This window comes from Cololabis saira, chromosome 7, assembly GCF_033807715.1.
Source record: "Cololabis saira isolate AMF1-May2022 chromosome 7, fColSai1.1, whole genome shotgun sequence".
NCBI classification, from domain to species: domain Eukaryota; kingdom Metazoa; phylum Chordata; class Actinopteri; order Beloniformes; family Belonidae; genus Cololabis; species Cololabis saira.
In genome coordinates this window covers 11,012,318-11,030,979 of record NC_084593.1, presented here as the reverse complement: position 1 = coordinate 11,030,979, position 18,662 = coordinate 11,012,318, and the positions used below count along the sequence as shown (strand labels likewise).

The 18,662-nt window shown below is 38.4% G+C and overlaps 1 protein-coding gene across 1 annotated transcript in view; it reads left to right on the top strand.

Annotated features, from left to right (window-relative positions):
* Positions 1 to 18,662, top strand: part of rxfp1 (relaxin family peptide receptor 1) — a 180,392-nt gene that overhangs the window by 150,924 nt on the left and 10,806 nt on the right. Inside the window, exons 11-19 of the mRNA XM_061726495.1 lie at positions 4,342 to 4,413; positions 4,541 to 4,612; positions 4,781 to 4,849; positions 4,990 to 5,061; positions 5,270 to 5,341; positions 6,613 to 6,684; positions 11,193 to 11,264; positions 11,680 to 11,751; positions 12,865 to 13,094. Of these exons, the coding sequence (XP_061582479.1) occupies positions 4,342 to 4,413; positions 4,541 to 4,612; positions 4,781 to 4,849; positions 4,990 to 5,061; positions 5,270 to 5,341; positions 6,613 to 6,684; positions 11,193 to 11,264; positions 11,680 to 11,751; positions 12,865 to 13,094 (803 nt within the window). The remainder of the gene's footprint in view (positions 1 to 4,341; positions 4,414 to 4,540; positions 4,613 to 4,780; positions 4,850 to 4,989; positions 5,062 to 5,269; positions 5,342 to 6,612; positions 6,685 to 11,192; positions 11,265 to 11,679; positions 11,752 to 12,864; positions 13,095 to 18,662) is intronic.

The following is an 18,662-nucleotide window of genomic DNA, read 5'->3' as shown; positions in this document are numbered from 1 at the left end:
AAAATAAAATATATATATATAATAAATAAATGGGAAAAACAATAGAAGAAGGAAGATTGTGGACATGACCCTGACAGTTACATTAACATAAAGACCAGACTATGTAGACACACTTTTCTTAACATTTGGTCCAATGCTATCTGTCTTGATTTAATCATAGTTAACAGAAAATACACCTCAAAATAAACAGAATAAAATAGAGGGAGACAGATCTGCTCATAAAGGAGTGAAATGGATGAGCTCAGGTACTCGCAACAGTAAAATCTAGTTGTTGAAGAAATGTTTTTTTTTATCTTTTTTATTACAACAACTTGACTTGCTTGCAGGAAAACTGCATTTGCATTTTGAATGTAAACTGTTATTATGTTGCCTCTAGTGTTGAAGTATTTCTAAGCGCTGTTCTTAAGCGGTGCAGAAAAGTAAATTCTCCCTTGTTATTCACTGTCCCCAGTTGTCTACACAGGGGAACTTTTACTTACTTGTTGCAGCACAGTAGGATAAAAATTGTAGCTTTTCTACCTCGAAGTCACTCTGCTCAAATCATGTTGTTGTTTTACTAAAGTTGGTAGTCTTAAATGTTCTCCCCCCATCGATCCAGTGTAAAGCCTTGCCACAACACAAAAGAATAAAAGGTTTTAAAGTCTCAAACAGATGTATTATATGATGCTATTGTCACACATGCAGTGCCGTCCTGAAACTTTGTAAACATTGTTTCGTAGGGGCTGCGTCTGAAAACACAAACCCTGAATCGAGCAGAAACCCCTGAGGGGTTTATGTTGTTGGTACTTCATGCTTTGTCCAATCGTCTTGTAAGTTGTTATTGCAAATGTTGTTGAGGAACGTGTGATGGCTCAAATGTAGTAAATGGAGAACTATGTGCAAGAATGTAGGACAAATTCTTGGCACTTCTGTGAGGAAAGTAGCCCCCCTGATGGTCCCTTACTTAGAAAGTTTGTAAGAAAGAACTTGCAAAAAGGGTTTTAAGAAAACACTGTGAAAAGTTTCTAGATCCGCTGCAGTGTCTGGATGTATTTATCTACAGATTTCTACTGATAAGGTCATCATCACAAAGAAGTGGGGAGCCTCGTAAATCCTTCTCCATGGGCTGTACACAAAACACTGTGTACTTGCATCATGCCGAACATGCTGCTCACCGTACTTTGATGCCATTTTTGATGTTCTGTCGACTGTGAAAGTGAAGCTTGCTCAGCCCATCTCCTGCTGTGTAATACCTGATAAATTTGCAAATGGAGATTAAGTGCACGCCTAGTTTCACAATTGTGTGGCAGCATTCGTGTGAAAACAACTTAAAATTCCTATGGAAGAAGCTGAGTGACTAAGAAAAAAAAAATCTACATTCACAACCGAGTGGCAGTAATTATATCAACCGTAATGGCATATTTACAACATATCAGCACGATGTTCCCATCCAGTATACACCAGAAAGTTTTTCCAAGATCTCTTCAAGCTCTTCTTTATTATTTATTATAGTTAAAATATGCTTATTAGACACTATTTCTGGTATAAAAAGCAAACATGTTTTTTCCAACTCTGGAAACTTTGGATTACCAAAGTATAGCCTACAGACGAATGTTCCTGTCTGACATTTTGAATATCACTCTGCTGATCCACTTTATTCCCACAACTCTGCACGTCTCCCTTATTTTTAAAATTGGCATCAGCACACTTCTCCTCCATTTTCAAGCATCTTCTCACTATTTACGATCTTGTTGAATGTCCATGTCAAAAAAATGTTTGCCACCTCTTCTAGACACTTCCATGCCATTCCGCTCCCCATCCTCCTTAATGCCCTTGCCCACTTCAGGCTTACTAATCTTTGCTGCCTCCTGGTTTACAATGTTGGATCTCTTTGTTCATCAACTTTTCTAAGTACTCTTTCTGTCTTCCTTATACAAAGGATATATAACAAAGTATTGAGATTAACTTTTGTTATTGAACAAATACTTATTTTCCACTATAATTTGCACATACATTCTTTAAAAATCAGACAATGTGATTTTCTGGATTTTTTTATTTTTACATTTTGTCTCTCATTTTGTCTCTCATAGTGGAGATTAGGGCTGGGGATCGATTCAAATGTCAAGAATCGATTTGATTCCGATTCTTAAGATTCAGAATCGATTATTAAGATTTGATTTGATTCGATTCGATTCCGATATTGATTTGGGTTAGTGTTATTAAAACTGTTTTTTGAGCTGTTGCATGAATTATATGACTGTAGTTATGCAAAATATTACTACTAGTATTATATTGAGATTCAGCAGCAAGTATTGGCAGCTAATGATGCTGTAAGGGTTAGGGTTAGGCAAACAGAGACGGATGAAATCGGTTTTTCCCACATTCCATTTTTATTTGTTCCATTTTGGGTCTATTTTGGTTTTTAATTTTTGAGCATTTGGATTTTAGCATTTTTTGCAAATGTAACCCCAAGACAGTATATAAAGTAAGGAAATATAGACAATTTATGCAATTGTAACCTAACACTTTAATGTTTTCATACCTTTAAACATATTTAAAGGCAAAAACATGGCACCAGTTATTCTCGTGTCCAACAAAACATTCCTTTTTTGGGGATAAACAAAAAAATAACCAAAAGTTGTAATGTAATGATGAAAAAAAAAATACATAAATAAATAAAAGAAAAGAAAAAAAAACGATCTTTAGACATATGAATCGATTTTTAGGAATGAATATGATAATCGATTTTAGAAATCGATTTTTTCAACACAGGTCTAGTTGAGATATACCTGTGATGAAAATTACAGGCCTCTCTTATCTTTTTTGACTAAATACTTTTTTGCCCCACTGTACATTTATGGCACCTGTCAATACATTTCCATCTCTATCCTTAATCACCCTGGCTTGCGGTAGGTCTTTCCCATCTATTTACTGTACAGTATCTCTGCTCTGCCAACCTGTATAATCTCTCTCAATCTCTCTCCTTGCCATTCAACAAATAATCTTATGCCCTTTGTTTGGCCATTCCCACCTCTTTCACCTTACGCTGTACCTCCTGCTACTACAATCTACTCTCAGTCCTCTCAATGTCCCACTTCTTCATAGCTAACTTCTTTCTCCGTATATGTTCCTGCACTTCCTCATTCCACCACCAACTCTCCTCATCTATTTTCCTACCAGACGACACACCAAGTACTCTCTCACCTGTCTCCCTCATCACATTACCTTTGGTATGTGCTATATCATTGTATGAAGAAATATACAGTAATCGTGGGTGTTATGTTCCAAAAAGAACCAGTGAAAAGTGAAATCCGCAAAGTAGCAACCTTTTTTTTTTTTTTTACAATTATTATACAAGGCTTCAAATTGCGGAGATCAGCCCCGCCCTACCGCGACCCGATTAATTGGATTTGAACGGGAGAAAATGAAAAATGATTATGAAAAAAATACAATAAGTACAGTAGGACAAATTGTAACTGGCGCGTATTTCACTGCTCCTCTGCCCCCCCCCCCCCCCCCCCCCCCACCCTCCTCTGAAGACCAACCATGCTTGTGAGGTGTGCATCTGTTGAATGTAAAGATATCTAAGACGTAATTAAAACAGAGGAGCCGTCAGTCTCGGGACATGTAAGACAGCCTCTCCCACATCCCGGACTACGCAACCCCAGCAGCCCAGCACTACTTTGAGATCACTAATCTCCTTTAAGTTATGTCATCTACACAAGATGTAGTCCACCTAAGTCCTTCTACCTTTACTCTAAGTCGCCCTATGTTCCTGCCTCTTCTGGAAGAGAGTATTCACTACAGTCATTTCCATCCTTTTTGCAAAGTCTATCACCATCTGTCCTTCTGCATTCGTATCCCGATTACCAAACCTCCCCATCACTTCCTCTTCGTTCTGGTTCTCCAACAGGTCTATTGAAATCTGCACCAATCACCAGTCTTTCACCTCTGGGAGCTCTCTCCATCAGTTCATCCATCACACACACGACAGGACTCCTCTCTTCATTGTAGTAGCACTTGGTAATACAGTCTCTCATTTGTGAAAAGTATCACTTGTCACTTTTTTTATGAACCCCTTTGGTAGGTCATTGTTTTAAATATAAAGATGTTCTTCCAATATGCTCCTCTAGGTTATTAAATGAGGAGGCATGTGTTTTTGTCTTTAATGCAACACCACACATATAAAAGAGTAAAAAGCAGTCTTGGGGAACAACAAAATCATCAATTACAAGGTCACGGTCATTTGCTTCATATTAAATGCAAAAAGGCTTTTTTATTGCTTTTTAATTAAATCAGCCTGATTAAAGAGCTTGTTCTTTTACAGGTCATCTCTCTAAACTGTTTTTTTTTCTGTTTCAGGTATCTGAGCCACAACAAGATTACTGCCCTGATGCCCGGCGTATTCCAGGACCTACACAAGCTGGAGTGGTTGTATGTCTGCAGCATTTGTAGTATACTGTTTTCTTTTTCTTTTGCACATAACATACATCCCTACTGGGGATGTGTGTTCCGTCTGAATCCGTGAAATACTGAAATACTTTTCTGTTTGATGTTGCAGAATCATTGAAAACAACAATATCCATCAGATATCACCCATGACATTTTCAGGACTGAACTCTCTCGTCTTGCTGTGAGTTTTTAATCCATAAAACTTTCTCTTATTCTTTCTTACTGCAAGGCCTTGTCAGATTATACTAAGTGCTGCTATTAAGAGCCTTTATTGATCTGCTGAGACTGAATCCGTGTCATCGCCAAAATGCACACACACCTTTTCTCGTTTTGTCTCCCCGTTTGGCAGAGTTTTGTTGAACAACTCTTTGACAAAGCTAGATGACATTTGCCGAGAAATGCCCAGACTGAATTGGCTGTAAGTAGGATGTCAAAAATAATATCAAACGTTCTCCTGACATAATGGTGACGTCTTTTGAATTTTTTTTTGGATCTGTCCATACATGCCCTTTCTGCATGTGTTTATGTGTGTTTGTGTTTCATAACATGTCCTTGCAGGGATTTAGAGGGAAATCTCATTGAAACGATTGGAAATGTCTCCTTCCACTCATGCAGCATGTTGACAGTTCTGTAAGTATACATTTACATAACTTAATCCATCGCAAAAGGTTTTGGTTTTTACCCCTGGTCTGAGGCTTGTAAATCAAGCTAGTTTCCAGGAAAATTGATTGCAGCTACTACACTTTCCATGCAACCGATGCTGGCACTTCATTAAATGGGATTAAGAAAGTCAACAGGTGTAAAATACTCCTTCGTTTTGCTTTTTGCCTTCCCCCAGAGTTTTGCAGCGCAACAGGATCAGCTATATACACGAACATGCCTTCTCAGTCCTTCAAAAGCTTGGCGAATTGTAAGTTCTCTTTATTATTCTTTTTCATTTGATGGGGGCAGACAATTTTTACACAAGAAATGAGGCATGACGAGCCCATGACTTTTCATTTATTGTATTTAGAAGGACAGTAGTTCAATTAAACACAAGAAAAAAAAAGATAAAGTCAGAAAGAAATTAAATTGTTTATACACCACTGAAACACTGGTTTAGATTCATGGATGATATTTCTCAGCAATCGCCCTCAAATCGACAAATTATATACTGGCATTTATTTGTGGTACGTATAACTGATGAGTTGTTGTTTGCTTGATATGGTTTTTTTTTTTATTATTGTGTATTGTATTTAGACCCAGATGCTACCAAGTTTGACTTTCCAAGTCTTTTTGGATTTCTGATCTCCTGGCACCTCTGGGACTAAGAAAAGAAAAAAAAAACTCAGTAAAAGAGTAGTGTGGTACTGGGGGAGCATGATCCAGATAATGTCAAGTAGTGGACATTGTTTTTCCCCTTCACAGTATTAATTTGCTTTTACGGCTTCCAACTTTCCACAGTTTTAGAAAATCCATTTGAAAGAACAAAGACAACAGCGATTTGTTCCTCCTAACATGTGTGACTGAGGCCTGATAGTCTTTTACTTCTCTGAATTCCACAGTGTCCATTATAAAAGACTTTAAAGCTGCTCCCCCAAGAAAAATCTTTTTTTTTCCAAAAGCTGACAGTTTTTGTCCCTCAAACCATATGATTTGGCATATTTTATTTATCCATCACCTTATAAATAAATTCAGTATATTCCCATCATCATGATTTAATTTCACACAATGTAGATGAGGGATATTTGACAATTATCACCTGCTTCACATACTGTATTGCAAGAATTTTATGAAGCAGTTTGAACGACTAGAAGAATGGAAGGTAGGATGGGAGGAATCAAACAGTCAAGGAGGAGGGGGATCAATATAAATCGGCATTTCACCCGGACTGCCGTAAACACAGAGTTAGTCGATGGTTCAACCCTGCAATTGATAGAGAAACAATTAAAAAGTATGATGATGAGTGTGTTTCTGCATTTAAAGCCAATTCTAGCAATATAGTCTGGCAATTATTCTTGACAGGGAATTAGTTTTTCAGCATGTACTTACTGTATTTCCCCACTTGTACAATAGGGAAGACTTACTGAAAGATTTTCCTTCACTGATGTGTATCCATTTATGAAATACCTTCTGTTGTACATTCACAATGGTGTTATTGTTCTGTATGTTTGTGAGACCGGTGGATTTGTCTTTGCCCAGGGATCTATCCAACAACAAACTGGTGGTGATCCCTACACATCTATTTGTCTTACTGGAGGATTTGCTTCAGCTGTGAGTTCTCTTCACGCTAACACTCATAGAGACATTTCTATATAGAAACTCTTGGAGCCACCAGGATATGGCAGTTTAAGGTAGACATCAGTAATGTCCAGGATATATTTATTGTAGAGATTTTATAATAAAAATATGTCACTCTCTGGGCTCAAGGGTATATGTAAGCTCAGCTAATGCTGTTATACCTAAGAGATGAAAAATCTGTTAGGTAAATGTCATGCTTTGGGGATGCATTCACACTTTTTGGATTTTGATCCAGACCTAACCGGTTTTTACCAATCTGTGATGAGCAATATGGCCCATATATGAAATGCCATTTCATTCAAAATTAAATACTCAATTAAATAAGACAAATACATTTTTAATACCCAATGAAATTAATTAATAGGACATTCACAAAAATGAATAGATTATTTTTTTTATTATTTCATATTGGTATATTAATTTATTCCATGGCACTTTTTAATGTCAATTTTCCATATTTCATGACATTTTATTGCATGGCTCTTTTTCATTTCATGTTCTTATATTCAAACGAAAGGTCATGGTATAATACGTGGGTACGGCCAGTCGTGAACTTCCTCAGATCCTCATGATGGACAGGAAAGCCAGAATAAAACAGAAAACCGATTAAAAATGAAGAGGAAGAATAAAACGGACTTGAACTTTCACTAGATGTTTCAGATTGGAATACTGCAAAATGTCTGAGACTAAAAGCATCTAAGACATATTGAGAGAGGCCAACGACCTTGATGTTGTCAGGCCGAGACTCAAAGCAGGACTCAGATGCAGAGATATAACAAAAGGCTTTTATTGAATTCACCAGAGACCAAGTGACAAACAAATGGCTATAAACAAAACACTATACTGTGACTATAGAGAACAAAAAACACTCCAAGAGGAGGGAAAAATAACTCTAATAAAAGGAAACAAATAAACACAAAACGCTCCTTAGGGAGGAAAAACCTGCCTATATAAAATAATTTGGCTACAAACAAATCACTCTTAAAGAGGAAAAAACTAAGGGCTATGAATCTAAGCTATGGTATAAAATTAAAAAAAAAAAAAAAAAAAAAAAAAAAAAAAATCACTCTTGAACGAGGAAAACGAAGGGCTATGAAATTTAGCTAAGGAAAAAATTACAAACAAAAAAAAATCACTCGTCACGAGGATCAAACGGCTTACTATGGCGATTCCTAGGCTGTGGACATGGACCAAGGCTCTGGTGCAGGACAGACTATTTAAACACATGGAGGGAAATAGGGGACAGGTGGAAACACATGAGGAAGCGCAAGGGACCTGAATTGAGAGGAGAATTACTTTTCAAAATAAAACAGGAAATGACAGGACAAAACAAAGCCAAGACAAGACAACCTCACCACAGTGTGACAGATGTAATGGCAGCACGTCACCGACCTACACCAGCCTCCCCGATCCCCAGAATCCCTTTCCACTACCGCTGTTACCAACTCTGTTGATCCTGACTGCAGGCCAATTCAGTGCTATTGAATCAGTTTTATAATTATTACTAAATATTCAGTGGCGCTGGGCCAGTGCAGGATCAACCAGCAGCTTTGCAGATGCGTGATTAATTTGTGGTCTAGATTAGAGCGGTGCTGAAGCTGGGAGCGGCTGCTGCATGAAGGGACGGGGAGGACGCCGCAGCAGCACCTGCTGGCGATCGCTGTCAAGAATCATACCAATATTGATTCGCTCCTAATTGCCTTTTAGAAACTAACAAATGAGCAGAAAAAAAAGTCGCCCGAGGGGTGTGAAAACTCACTAAATATGACAACACGGTCCACAGCTTGATGTTAGTTTCCGATTCTTGGGGCTAAAGGACGGCTCCACCGCATTTTAGATGACTTATTCATTCATTAATTATCAGACCCCTCGGGCAACTTTTTTGTCTGCTTGTTATAAAAATAAATAAATATGCCATAAATTTGCCATGAAATAAAAAAGTTGTAATTTATTGATAACGATTGTATTAATTAGGCCCCGAGCACTGACAGTGCGAAGGCCCTATTGTATCTGTAGGAATTGGGTTTTTTTTTCCTCCTTCTTCCGATGAAATGAGGGCCTTTTTGCTCCCCTAAACGTGCCCCAAAAGTCACCAAATTTTGCACGCAAGCCAGGCCTGGCGAAAAATTTGATATTTCATGGTTTGCATTAATGGGCGTGGCCTAATGGCTCAACAGCGCCCCCTAGAAAACTTTGTGCCTCAAGTCCAACCATACGGTTTGACGTACATGCACGAAAATCGGTACACACCTGTATCATGTCGCACCTTAAAGAAAAGTCTCTTGGCGCCATGGCCGAAACGAACAGGAAGTCGGCCATTTTGAATTAATTGCGTAATTTTGTCGCAATTTATGCCATTTCTTCAGCTGCTTCTTCGCCCGAACCGTAACGTGCACCCAGGTGTGTTATACATGTCAAAATGTGCGTCTCCATCCTGCGACGATGTGCATTACTTTTCTCAGTCAAAAGCGTTACCGTGGCGACGATAGACGCCAAAAAGCGTGCCCCCCTTCATCTGATTGGTCTATATTTGATAGTTCCTACTTTCTGCCATAACTTTTGAATGGTGTGACATACAGAGTCGTGGGTGGTGTCATCGGACTCGGTTTTGAGTACTTGACCTTCATTGGCCTGAATTAACCCCGCCCCTTCTTCTGATTGGTCGATGTTTGATAGATCCTATTTTCTGCCATAACTTGAATGGTATGACATACAGAGTTGTGAGTGGTGTCATTGGAATCGGTGTTGACTCCTTCACCTTAATTGGTGCAATTTAGCCCTGCCCCTTCTTCAGATTGGTCCATATGTGATAGTTCCTATTGTCTGTCATAATTTTTGAATGGTTTGATATAGAGAGTCGTGGTGGTGTCATCCGCTAAATGTCCAGGCCTGAAGAATCTACATGCAAGTCATACAAGCTTCCACTGCAGCCTGAAAGTGCACAAGGGTGCGAGGGCCCGTTCATCGCTGCTTGCAGCTTTAATAATTTTTTTATTTTTTTATTGTCAGGTTAATTTATTTCATTGACTATTAATTTAAGATGAATTTTGTATTATTTCATTGTCATATTTATTCATTTAAAGGAGCATGAGGCAGGATTGAGGCAGGGTTTATGAAAAAAATTTGCATATGTTTTAGGTTTTCTAGTAATAATGTCAGATGAAGCGTTCCAAACCAAAAAGAATGAGCCCTCTAGTGTATCTCTCCGTTGCCTTGAACAGGCTGTGTGCTGCAAAATGTGCTGCAATTCGGGGGCCGAATTTCCCGCGCTTTCCTGCGGATGTGACGTCACATGACGCTGCATGTGCGTTCTCCCCGTTCTCCCGTGCCGGCTTCGCTGTTGGCTGCAGTACCCCCGACGGCCGTCGTGGCGAAGGGTGGCGCTAGAGAGTCTAATGTTGTAAAAGGAGCCTCATGCTCCTTTAATTGAATATTTGATAATCTATTTGATAAGTATTTATTTATTTATTTATTTATTTATTTATTTCATTTTGAAAGAAACCGTGTTCCATACTCGCATAGTTACGTGAGAGGAGTTTGGTGATGCCAGGACTCCTTTTCATGACATCACCAAACACCTCACAGTCGAGCAAAGCCCTGCTTCAACAGCAGTGTGTACAATAAAGGTTAGAGGTTGGTGACCTCAACTGGGGGATGCAGGGAAAGTATGGGATTGTCTCAATCCAAACAACACGTCTTTCACAGATGCAGCTGAGTTCACTGACTCCTCCATTACTGGGGCGGGGGTTCCTGAACAAGGATGTCAGGCTGTTTCCTACATGCCTCTCCTGGGGACATGTTTCAGGCATGTCCAACTGGGACGAGACCCCCAGGCAGACCCACCACGATATATGCTGTATTTATATCCCCCGGCTGGCCTGGGAATGTGTCCGTATCCTCCCAGGAGCAGTGGTGGACATGGCCTGGAAGAGGTCAGGCCTGCCAGATTAGGCTGTAACTTGTAGTCAAATCTGTCAAACAGATGTAGAAAAGTGGTGCAAAATTACAAAGTAGGAAAATATGAATTGCCATCTCAAAATACCTTAAATGTGATATTGAAGTCAGTTTATCTTAAATTCCCTGTGGATTCCTCTGAAAGAAGTGTGAAAATTGCTGACTGTAACTGCCTGAGCAAATTGTGGCAGTAAATACTGCGGTAAATACAGTTTATGTGGGTAGAAGACCTTAAGTGCACTGATTATCAAGCAAAAATGAAATAAGTTATTGATTGTATAACCACATTATTACAGCACGACAGCAGAAGTCTTGAGGAGATGAGGCAGAAAATGAGAAAGCATGAACGGTAGAGACAAGTAAGAGTGGAGGGAAACAGTCAGGTTACATCTGATGTCATGGACCGGTAGCAGTCAAGGCTGCTTTGCAATGTCCATTTACATGATATATGTTTTTCAAAGTAAGGATAACATTAAATGCAATTCATATCCATGCTGTTAAATTAACTTTACATTTTTATTTTCTAGAAATATATCATACAATCCCATCATGGAGCTTCAAGTTGACCACTTTGACAGTTTACATAAGTTAAAATCGCTGTAAGTATGTGTTCCTTCATCTCTGATGAGGTCTAATTGAGACCTCATCTTTCAAAGATCTATCCAAACTTGTTTAATGTTGAATGGAGCAAACATAAAAACATTGTGTGTGGTGAGCCAAATGGAAAGGACACAAAAACTGTCCAACTAGATGGATTTCATCATTCTTTTGATGTTCCCATTTGGAGCATCACTGCATGCTGTTGAGCAGTATTTGTGTGCGTTTTCTTTTGAGGCATAAGAAACAGCCCACACCAGTCAGAATTTGTATCAATAGTCCCAATTTAAGGATTTGAAAAGCTTTTTGTTCAGAAAAACATTTGGTGAAAATTGTTTTGTTTGCATGTAAATCTTTACATTCATGTACATATGTACCATGTTTTTCTATGTATATATGTTTATATATATTTTCCAGGAACATCGAGGGGATAGAAATTGGAAACATTCAGCGAAGAATGTTTGAACCTCTCAAATACTTGACTCACATGTAAGTATTCTCATTGTTGTGGTCTGTAGGGACCAACATTTGTTCACGTATACTCCACCTCTTAGGATGAGTGCTGTCCTATCCTTATTGAGGCTCAGGATTCACTTCCATCAGGGAAATGTTAAATTAGATTTAGTGTAATCCAATCTCTCCATAGATCAAGCAGATGAGATACATCCATGCAGGTCCTGGAAGGGATACAACAAAACAGAAGATATGTGGCTTTCCAAGGCTTTTCAAGCTTACAGTTGCAGATCATTTTAGTCTTTTTATTTTCTGAAGTGCCATTAGGAACCTATAAGACTCAGATGGATTTAGATGCACTTCATTTTACTCAAATACGTTCACCAATTTCCCAAGGTCCCAAAGTGTTTTTGGAAAGAACTGTGTATTGGTTGTTGAAGATTCAAATAGTATGTTCATGTGGCTTACATCTATGAAATTTCTTGAAATGCATAAAAAAATACCAAGTAAAATGACACAAAACTTGAGTATGCGGTCCTGTTTCAACTTTTATTGCCATACCACATCCAAATTGCGCCATCGACATATCAAAATCTCATATGTGCATTTTGTTACTCATTAAAGAAGTGCTCTGAAAACTGAATACATTCAAACAGCCTGAGAAGTTAATCACATTTAGTGTTAATTAAAAATGCAGTCAGATGGTGAACATTATTGATTGAAGCAGGCAAACGCTGCCATTAGGTAAAGGTTATCATCTTCAGATTGGCATTTTGCTCTGATGCAAGACTAAACACAAATTTTTTGGTTTCAATTTCAAAAAGCTACGAAGATCATAGTAGCTGTATCGTTATAAACATGTCAGAGCAAAACTTAATTCACCAAGCCCTGTGTTTTGATGAATGACTGATGTTACAGCCTGTCAATTTCTGTTGATGGAGATAGAATAGAAATAAATAAAATAAAGCATACATTTTAATCCAGGTATGTTTTTCTTTTTGCAGCTTGAGGCTTTAATTAGTTGGAATACTTAATCTTTTCTGTAATTCCTAATTGATGATATTTAGTACTTAAGAGTATAGAGGATGATTAAATAACTTTTGGTTTCTTTTTCATGACGCGACCCTCTTTCTCTATCTGTTATCTCAGCTACTTCAAGAAGTTCCAGTACTGTGGCTACGCCCCTCACGTGCGCAGCTGCAAGCCCAACACCGACGGCATCTCCTCTTTTGAGAACCTGCTGGCCAACATTGTGCTGAGAGTCTTCGTTTGGGTCGTTTCCGCCACCACGTGCTTCGGCAACATCTTCGTCATCTGCATGCGCTCCTATATCCGCTCCGAAAACAAGCTCCACGCCATGTGCATCATCTCCCTTTGCTGTAAGTCAAAGTGCATTTTACATCGTAAGAAATTCATAAGGAGTGTTTGGTCAAAACTTCCCATATCTGCAGTTTCCTTTGGCCGGCATTGAGTCTATGCTATCAGACTCAAGGTGAGCACGGCAGCCTAAACTATGTCTCCACAAGACACGGTCCAGTTCTGTATAATATATAGGCCTTTGGGTCTCTGGCCCTTACAACATTTATCTTATCCCACGTCAGATCTAACCTATGAAATCTGGGCCACATCCGGCTCAAACAACATAAAAACCCATGTTTTTTGCCCAGTTCATAAACTTTGAGACAAATCTGGCCCACATATCACGTCCCAGTAAGTAAGTCTGGCAGGCAGGCCAATCGTGTCAACTATCTGGGCCACTTTCTTAAAATATACAACTTCAAAGAAAGTAGAAAAGGAGTTTCCTATCTGATGATCACTGTTTTTCATCTGTACTAGTTGTACTTCCAAGCAAAGGAGACAAAACTAAAAGAAGGTGGACAATACTTCCAAAAAAAGAGGAAAAGCATTGTTTCCACATAGCATTTATCTTTCAACTCTAGTAATCTCACTGGGTACAGGAACACCATCTCATACGGCTGAGACTTTGAAAGGAAAAAATTTGAAATTTGCCAGTCTAGACAGTATTGTTCAATGTTCAAAGTTTGGCTAAAAATAAGGCTACATTTCAATTAATTCAGGCATGTTATCTTTTCTAAATCTAAATGGACCAGGTAAAACCAGATTTTGAATGCCTGTGACCTTTTGTGCTCTCAGACAGCACATCATTAAGAACAGACTCATCTGTATGTGGCTTCTTGTCAGTTGACTGAGATGAAATTGATTTTAGGCCACAGGCCAAGTTTAAACTTCCAGGTGTTCTTTTGTATTTATAAAAGTGAAGGTTTTTGGGAAGGAATTATTCTTCTGTTGTATCTGACATAACTCAACTGTATCTGCCCTTTTGTCTCCTTTTGCTTTTGGTATTTTTCACCATACCTGTTTTCTTTTTCGACAAAACCAAATTGACAAAGTTGTTAATCCCTTGAGGCAACGATCTTATTACATCCCCTCAGGCCAGTTTGGCTGGGCTGAAGGCGTATTTAATGCTTTACCTTTCTTCCTCAAATGGCATCTAATAAAAACTCCATAGCAATAAGTCCATAACAATGACTTTAATCGCAGGTACATCAAGTTTTGGGTGTATCCATATTGAAGGCATAAGTAAAACCAGGGTTTGAAATATGGATTTACCAAATCACAAAGCTAAGCCTTATGCATGGACTGATGACACGGCTGTTAATTTACTGGCATGTATTGTAAATTAAGTCACTTCTTTGACAGAAACAGTAAAACATTGAGCTTTGCAGAGCACACACAAAGTTGATACAAGAGAAGTGTAAGATGTAGGGTTCATTTAGTATAAAAAAAGTTCTTCAGATCAGAGTAAAAGAAAATGCCAAGACTGTGTATGAACCCAGAGATGCTATACTTCAGTCTCATATTGTTTAGTTTTTTAGTTTTTTTCATGTAATAACTTGCACACCAAATTTGAAGTCCACAGTTATTGTGACCTGAGGGTAAATTCACTTTTCTTTTCTTTTCTTCTTTTTAATTCACTTTTCATTATTGTTTTATTCACTGCGATCTTCGCAATAATCTCCTTTCATTTCTTCACATCGGGTCACCACGTCCATTCAGAAGAATAAACAGCTTTATCATTGTGTTACTCTTCAAAAAAGGGCAACAGAAGGAGATTCAAGACTTGAAATGACCATTATTCTCAGGACAAAAGCTAACCATAAATCACATGTATTATATATGATGGGATTGTCTGAAAACTGGAATATGGAATATAACAAGCATTTTGTAGCAACAAATTGTGTAAATCGTCTTATTTGTGAACTTCAGGAATGAGGAGAGAGAGATTAAGAAAATACTGACAGCCATACAGTTTAGCTTATGCTAATTTATTTTATCAATTAGTTTCTATTATCTGAAGCTTGATCTATGATTCAGCTAACAGGATGGAAGATTCGCCAGCTGATGAGTTTAAGCAGTGGGAGATGAAGCTGGAAACCTGGAGCCAAACTAGTCCTTTTATCTTGCAAAGCATCTTGTCCAAAAATGACATCGCTCTGGATGTTGGCCTCAGATATGAAATGGAGTTTGTCTAGTAAGTTATCTAAGTTTAAATTGCTTCCGACTAGGCTCGAGATTAACTGGTGATTAACAATACGATTTCAAGGTAATGTAAAAATGCAAAGGAGAAACTGCAACAGCCAAAATTGAAGAAACATGTTTAAGGGAGAGGGGCAAAAGATTTGGGGGGAAACAGCGTGAAAGAAGGAAACTCTCAGATGGGCTTTTATTTGGTCATACTGTGAGTCTTCTTCTTCTTCCTCTTCTTCATCCTCAATCTTGTTCTTCCTCCTCTAATTCTTGTTCCTCATCTTATTCGTTTATCTCCCCTTCCTCCACCCATTCAGACTACATGTGCTACTTAGACAATCTGACACTTCCACACTGACACCTCTGTATTTCCATTTTTACGTTTCTGCAAATAAAAGACGTAAAAATAACTTTTTTTCTTATTTATCCTTAGGCTCCTGATAGAGTTGTTTTTATATATTTCCATCTTTTGTCAAGTTTTTTTCATGTTAACGTATCAGATTCAGCTTCATTTTTTTTTTTTTTTTATTTTTAGGAATCATCTTCTAGCTCTCAAGGTTTCCCGTCTGTACTACTGTAGCAGCTAAAACCATCCAAAATAACTTTCCCACACATCTCTCAACAACTCTGCTTTGCTTTATTGCACGATGTCACACATCAACAACAATGTGGCTATAAGACAATGTCAGCACAGTGGACATCATGGCAAAAGTGAGCAAATCCTAACAAGCCATCTGACAGCAGTGTCAGAACACACGGCTAAAACAGCAGGCCAAGCAACAAGCAAGTTAGAGATGCTGCGGAGGAAAATATCACCAGGTTTTCGACCACAGAGGTTGGAGAGGCAGAGTATTACAAACTTTGCTACTCAGCAAGCCCCATTGCCACATTCAATGACCTGAAGGAGCCTCCTCCTCCTCCTGGATCCCAGACAGCGTCTCCCTCCCGCTGATATTTCCACCTTCAGCCTCACAAAAGTGAGCAGCAATAGAGAAGCATACACCACATCTGCTGTCTGTGTTCGGCGGGAGCAGCCGAGTGAATATCTTTTTATTGATGTTTATTTGAGGTCATGTTAGCAGTCAGTGAAGGGGCACGTTCAGATTATAGAAAACTGCAAAGTGGAAGAACACAGTGGGTCGGCAATATTACCCTTTTATGAAGTCACTGTGAATGCACAGCGTGAAGAGGGAATCTTCTGTGCATCTTTATATTATAATCCGTGTGACGAAGTGGCTTAAGAGACCCAAGAAAGTAATGAGAGAAAAAGCAAAGAAGAGAAAAGAGGAAGAGTATCTGGGACTCTAAAAGTATTTTACCCTCCATCCCTGTATGGAGACCCTTTTAGAGCTTTTTTTTCTTTTGCATTGTTTTCTATATAATCTATAAAATAGTCATGGATGTAGTTGGAGTATTTACAAAAATAGTGAAAAATACAAATTCATTTGCATGTTGAGAAAAAAAATCAATCAGATAAGTATCAGTTTCAAATCCAATCAGATCCAAATGGGAAGAAATGTTGGTCCATATTTACAAATCACCAATTCGAGGAGCCCTCTACCCCAAATAGAGCTGGGAGAGATATTCAGTCATATGTGGTTTTTAATCACCTGTCTCCATTGTCCTGATGATCAACATCACGTACCCCGTTTTGTGGGCTCAAGGACTCTTTCTCTTCAGCTGTGATCATTCTTACAGGAAGGAGGAAAGCTTCACAATCAAAAACGGGTTTATCAAAGAGGGTTAGGGAGGTATAAACCTGTCACTTTGAGCATCCCTTGCAGAAAGTTATTTGTTAGACTGAGTAGGAGCCAAAATGACTGGTGGCGGGTCATTAGTGGTACCTGGCACAGAAGATCAATCATCTTTCCAAGGTTCATCCTGGATGTTTATATTCTGTAGAAAAAGATATCTTGCTACTTAGGGAGGATACAAAGAAAACCAGCCCATTGGTCCATGTAGCATCCAAGCTGTTCCCTTGAGGGGGTTGTGATAGTATATTATCTTTTTTTAATACATTTTGTAATTTGTATTTTTAATGGAACGGTTTCATATGAATGCGTTTATCTTGAAGTAGATTATAAATATGTTTCATTCAGTGGGATTTAGCACAAGTGACTGTGAAGGCAAACCACAGGACCCTGCATGTCTCTGAAGGATTAACTTTTCTTTGATCAAGGTGCAGTCACTTGAGTTCAGGTATCCAAAAATCTCCAAGACTTGTATATGCTTCACCTTGAAGCACTGGAGGATTGAGTCATCTTGTTCTCTAAGTTCCAGTTTCCCATGCACACAGAAATTTCTAATTATTTTCACCCCTTTTCTCATATGTTGAGCATATATTTAAAGCCTACTACCTACTCTTTGACCCCCTTGTGTTCCTTTACCTTATTATTATTAAGTAACTCCTGAATCCTTGTTGAGGTTTTGATCTATCTTTGGGAACAAAGCTGGAAGTATTGATCTTCAGGTGGTGTCTGAAAACCCTTTAATTTGGGCCATCATTAAATACTCCTTTAGAAATGCTGATTTGACACTGTGTAAGCCTCCATAAGCCTGATACATTGTCATTAAAATGACAATTTATGAATTTGTTTTCATTGTACTTGTTATCTTCCTTTCACTAAGTAATGTTTTGTCGGGAAGGGGATCCAAAATGCAGAATACTAGGAAGAAGGGTGTTGCAGATAAAGTAATTTACTGACAAAAGGCAGAGGACAAAGCAGAATCCAACAGGGGGGAAAAAGGTATTTATCAGAGACAGAACAGGTGGAATGCTGATAGCAACATGGGGATAACATGCAGAGCATGAGAAACGGCAGTAAACACAGTATCATTTGTATGCTCAGCCACACAAGCTAATAATATACAGGTGGAAGCAAGTAAGACAGAGCAAACCAGCGGAAAATAAATGATAAATCAGTGAAAACATTTTTTTTTTTTTTTAATTATTTTTTTATTGAACACAAACAGATCAATACACATTTACACTCTTTATCAATATTAATAGATACTAACAGAACAGGTGCAATCATGTACCATGAAAAGAAATAAAAAATAATAAACCAAAAAATAAAATAAAAGAAGAGAGAGAAAAATAAAAACAAAAGGTTAACAGGAGGTGTTCATAGCTTTGTCAAAGGTTCTGTTACTAGCGACCAGCGGTCACTGAACTGGTTAGTTTTTAGCCTTAATCTTGCTGTAATTTTCTCCATCACATACACATGTCTTATCCTCTCTCTCCAGTGTGTCATGCTTAGGGACTGTGGTTTCAGCCAGTTGACTGTTATCATTTTTTTGGCAACTAAAAGCAGAATTCTCAGTAGAGAAGCCAGATCTCTCTCCATCATATCCTCCGGAAGTATACTAGTATGACTAGGGCCGGCCCCATCATAAAA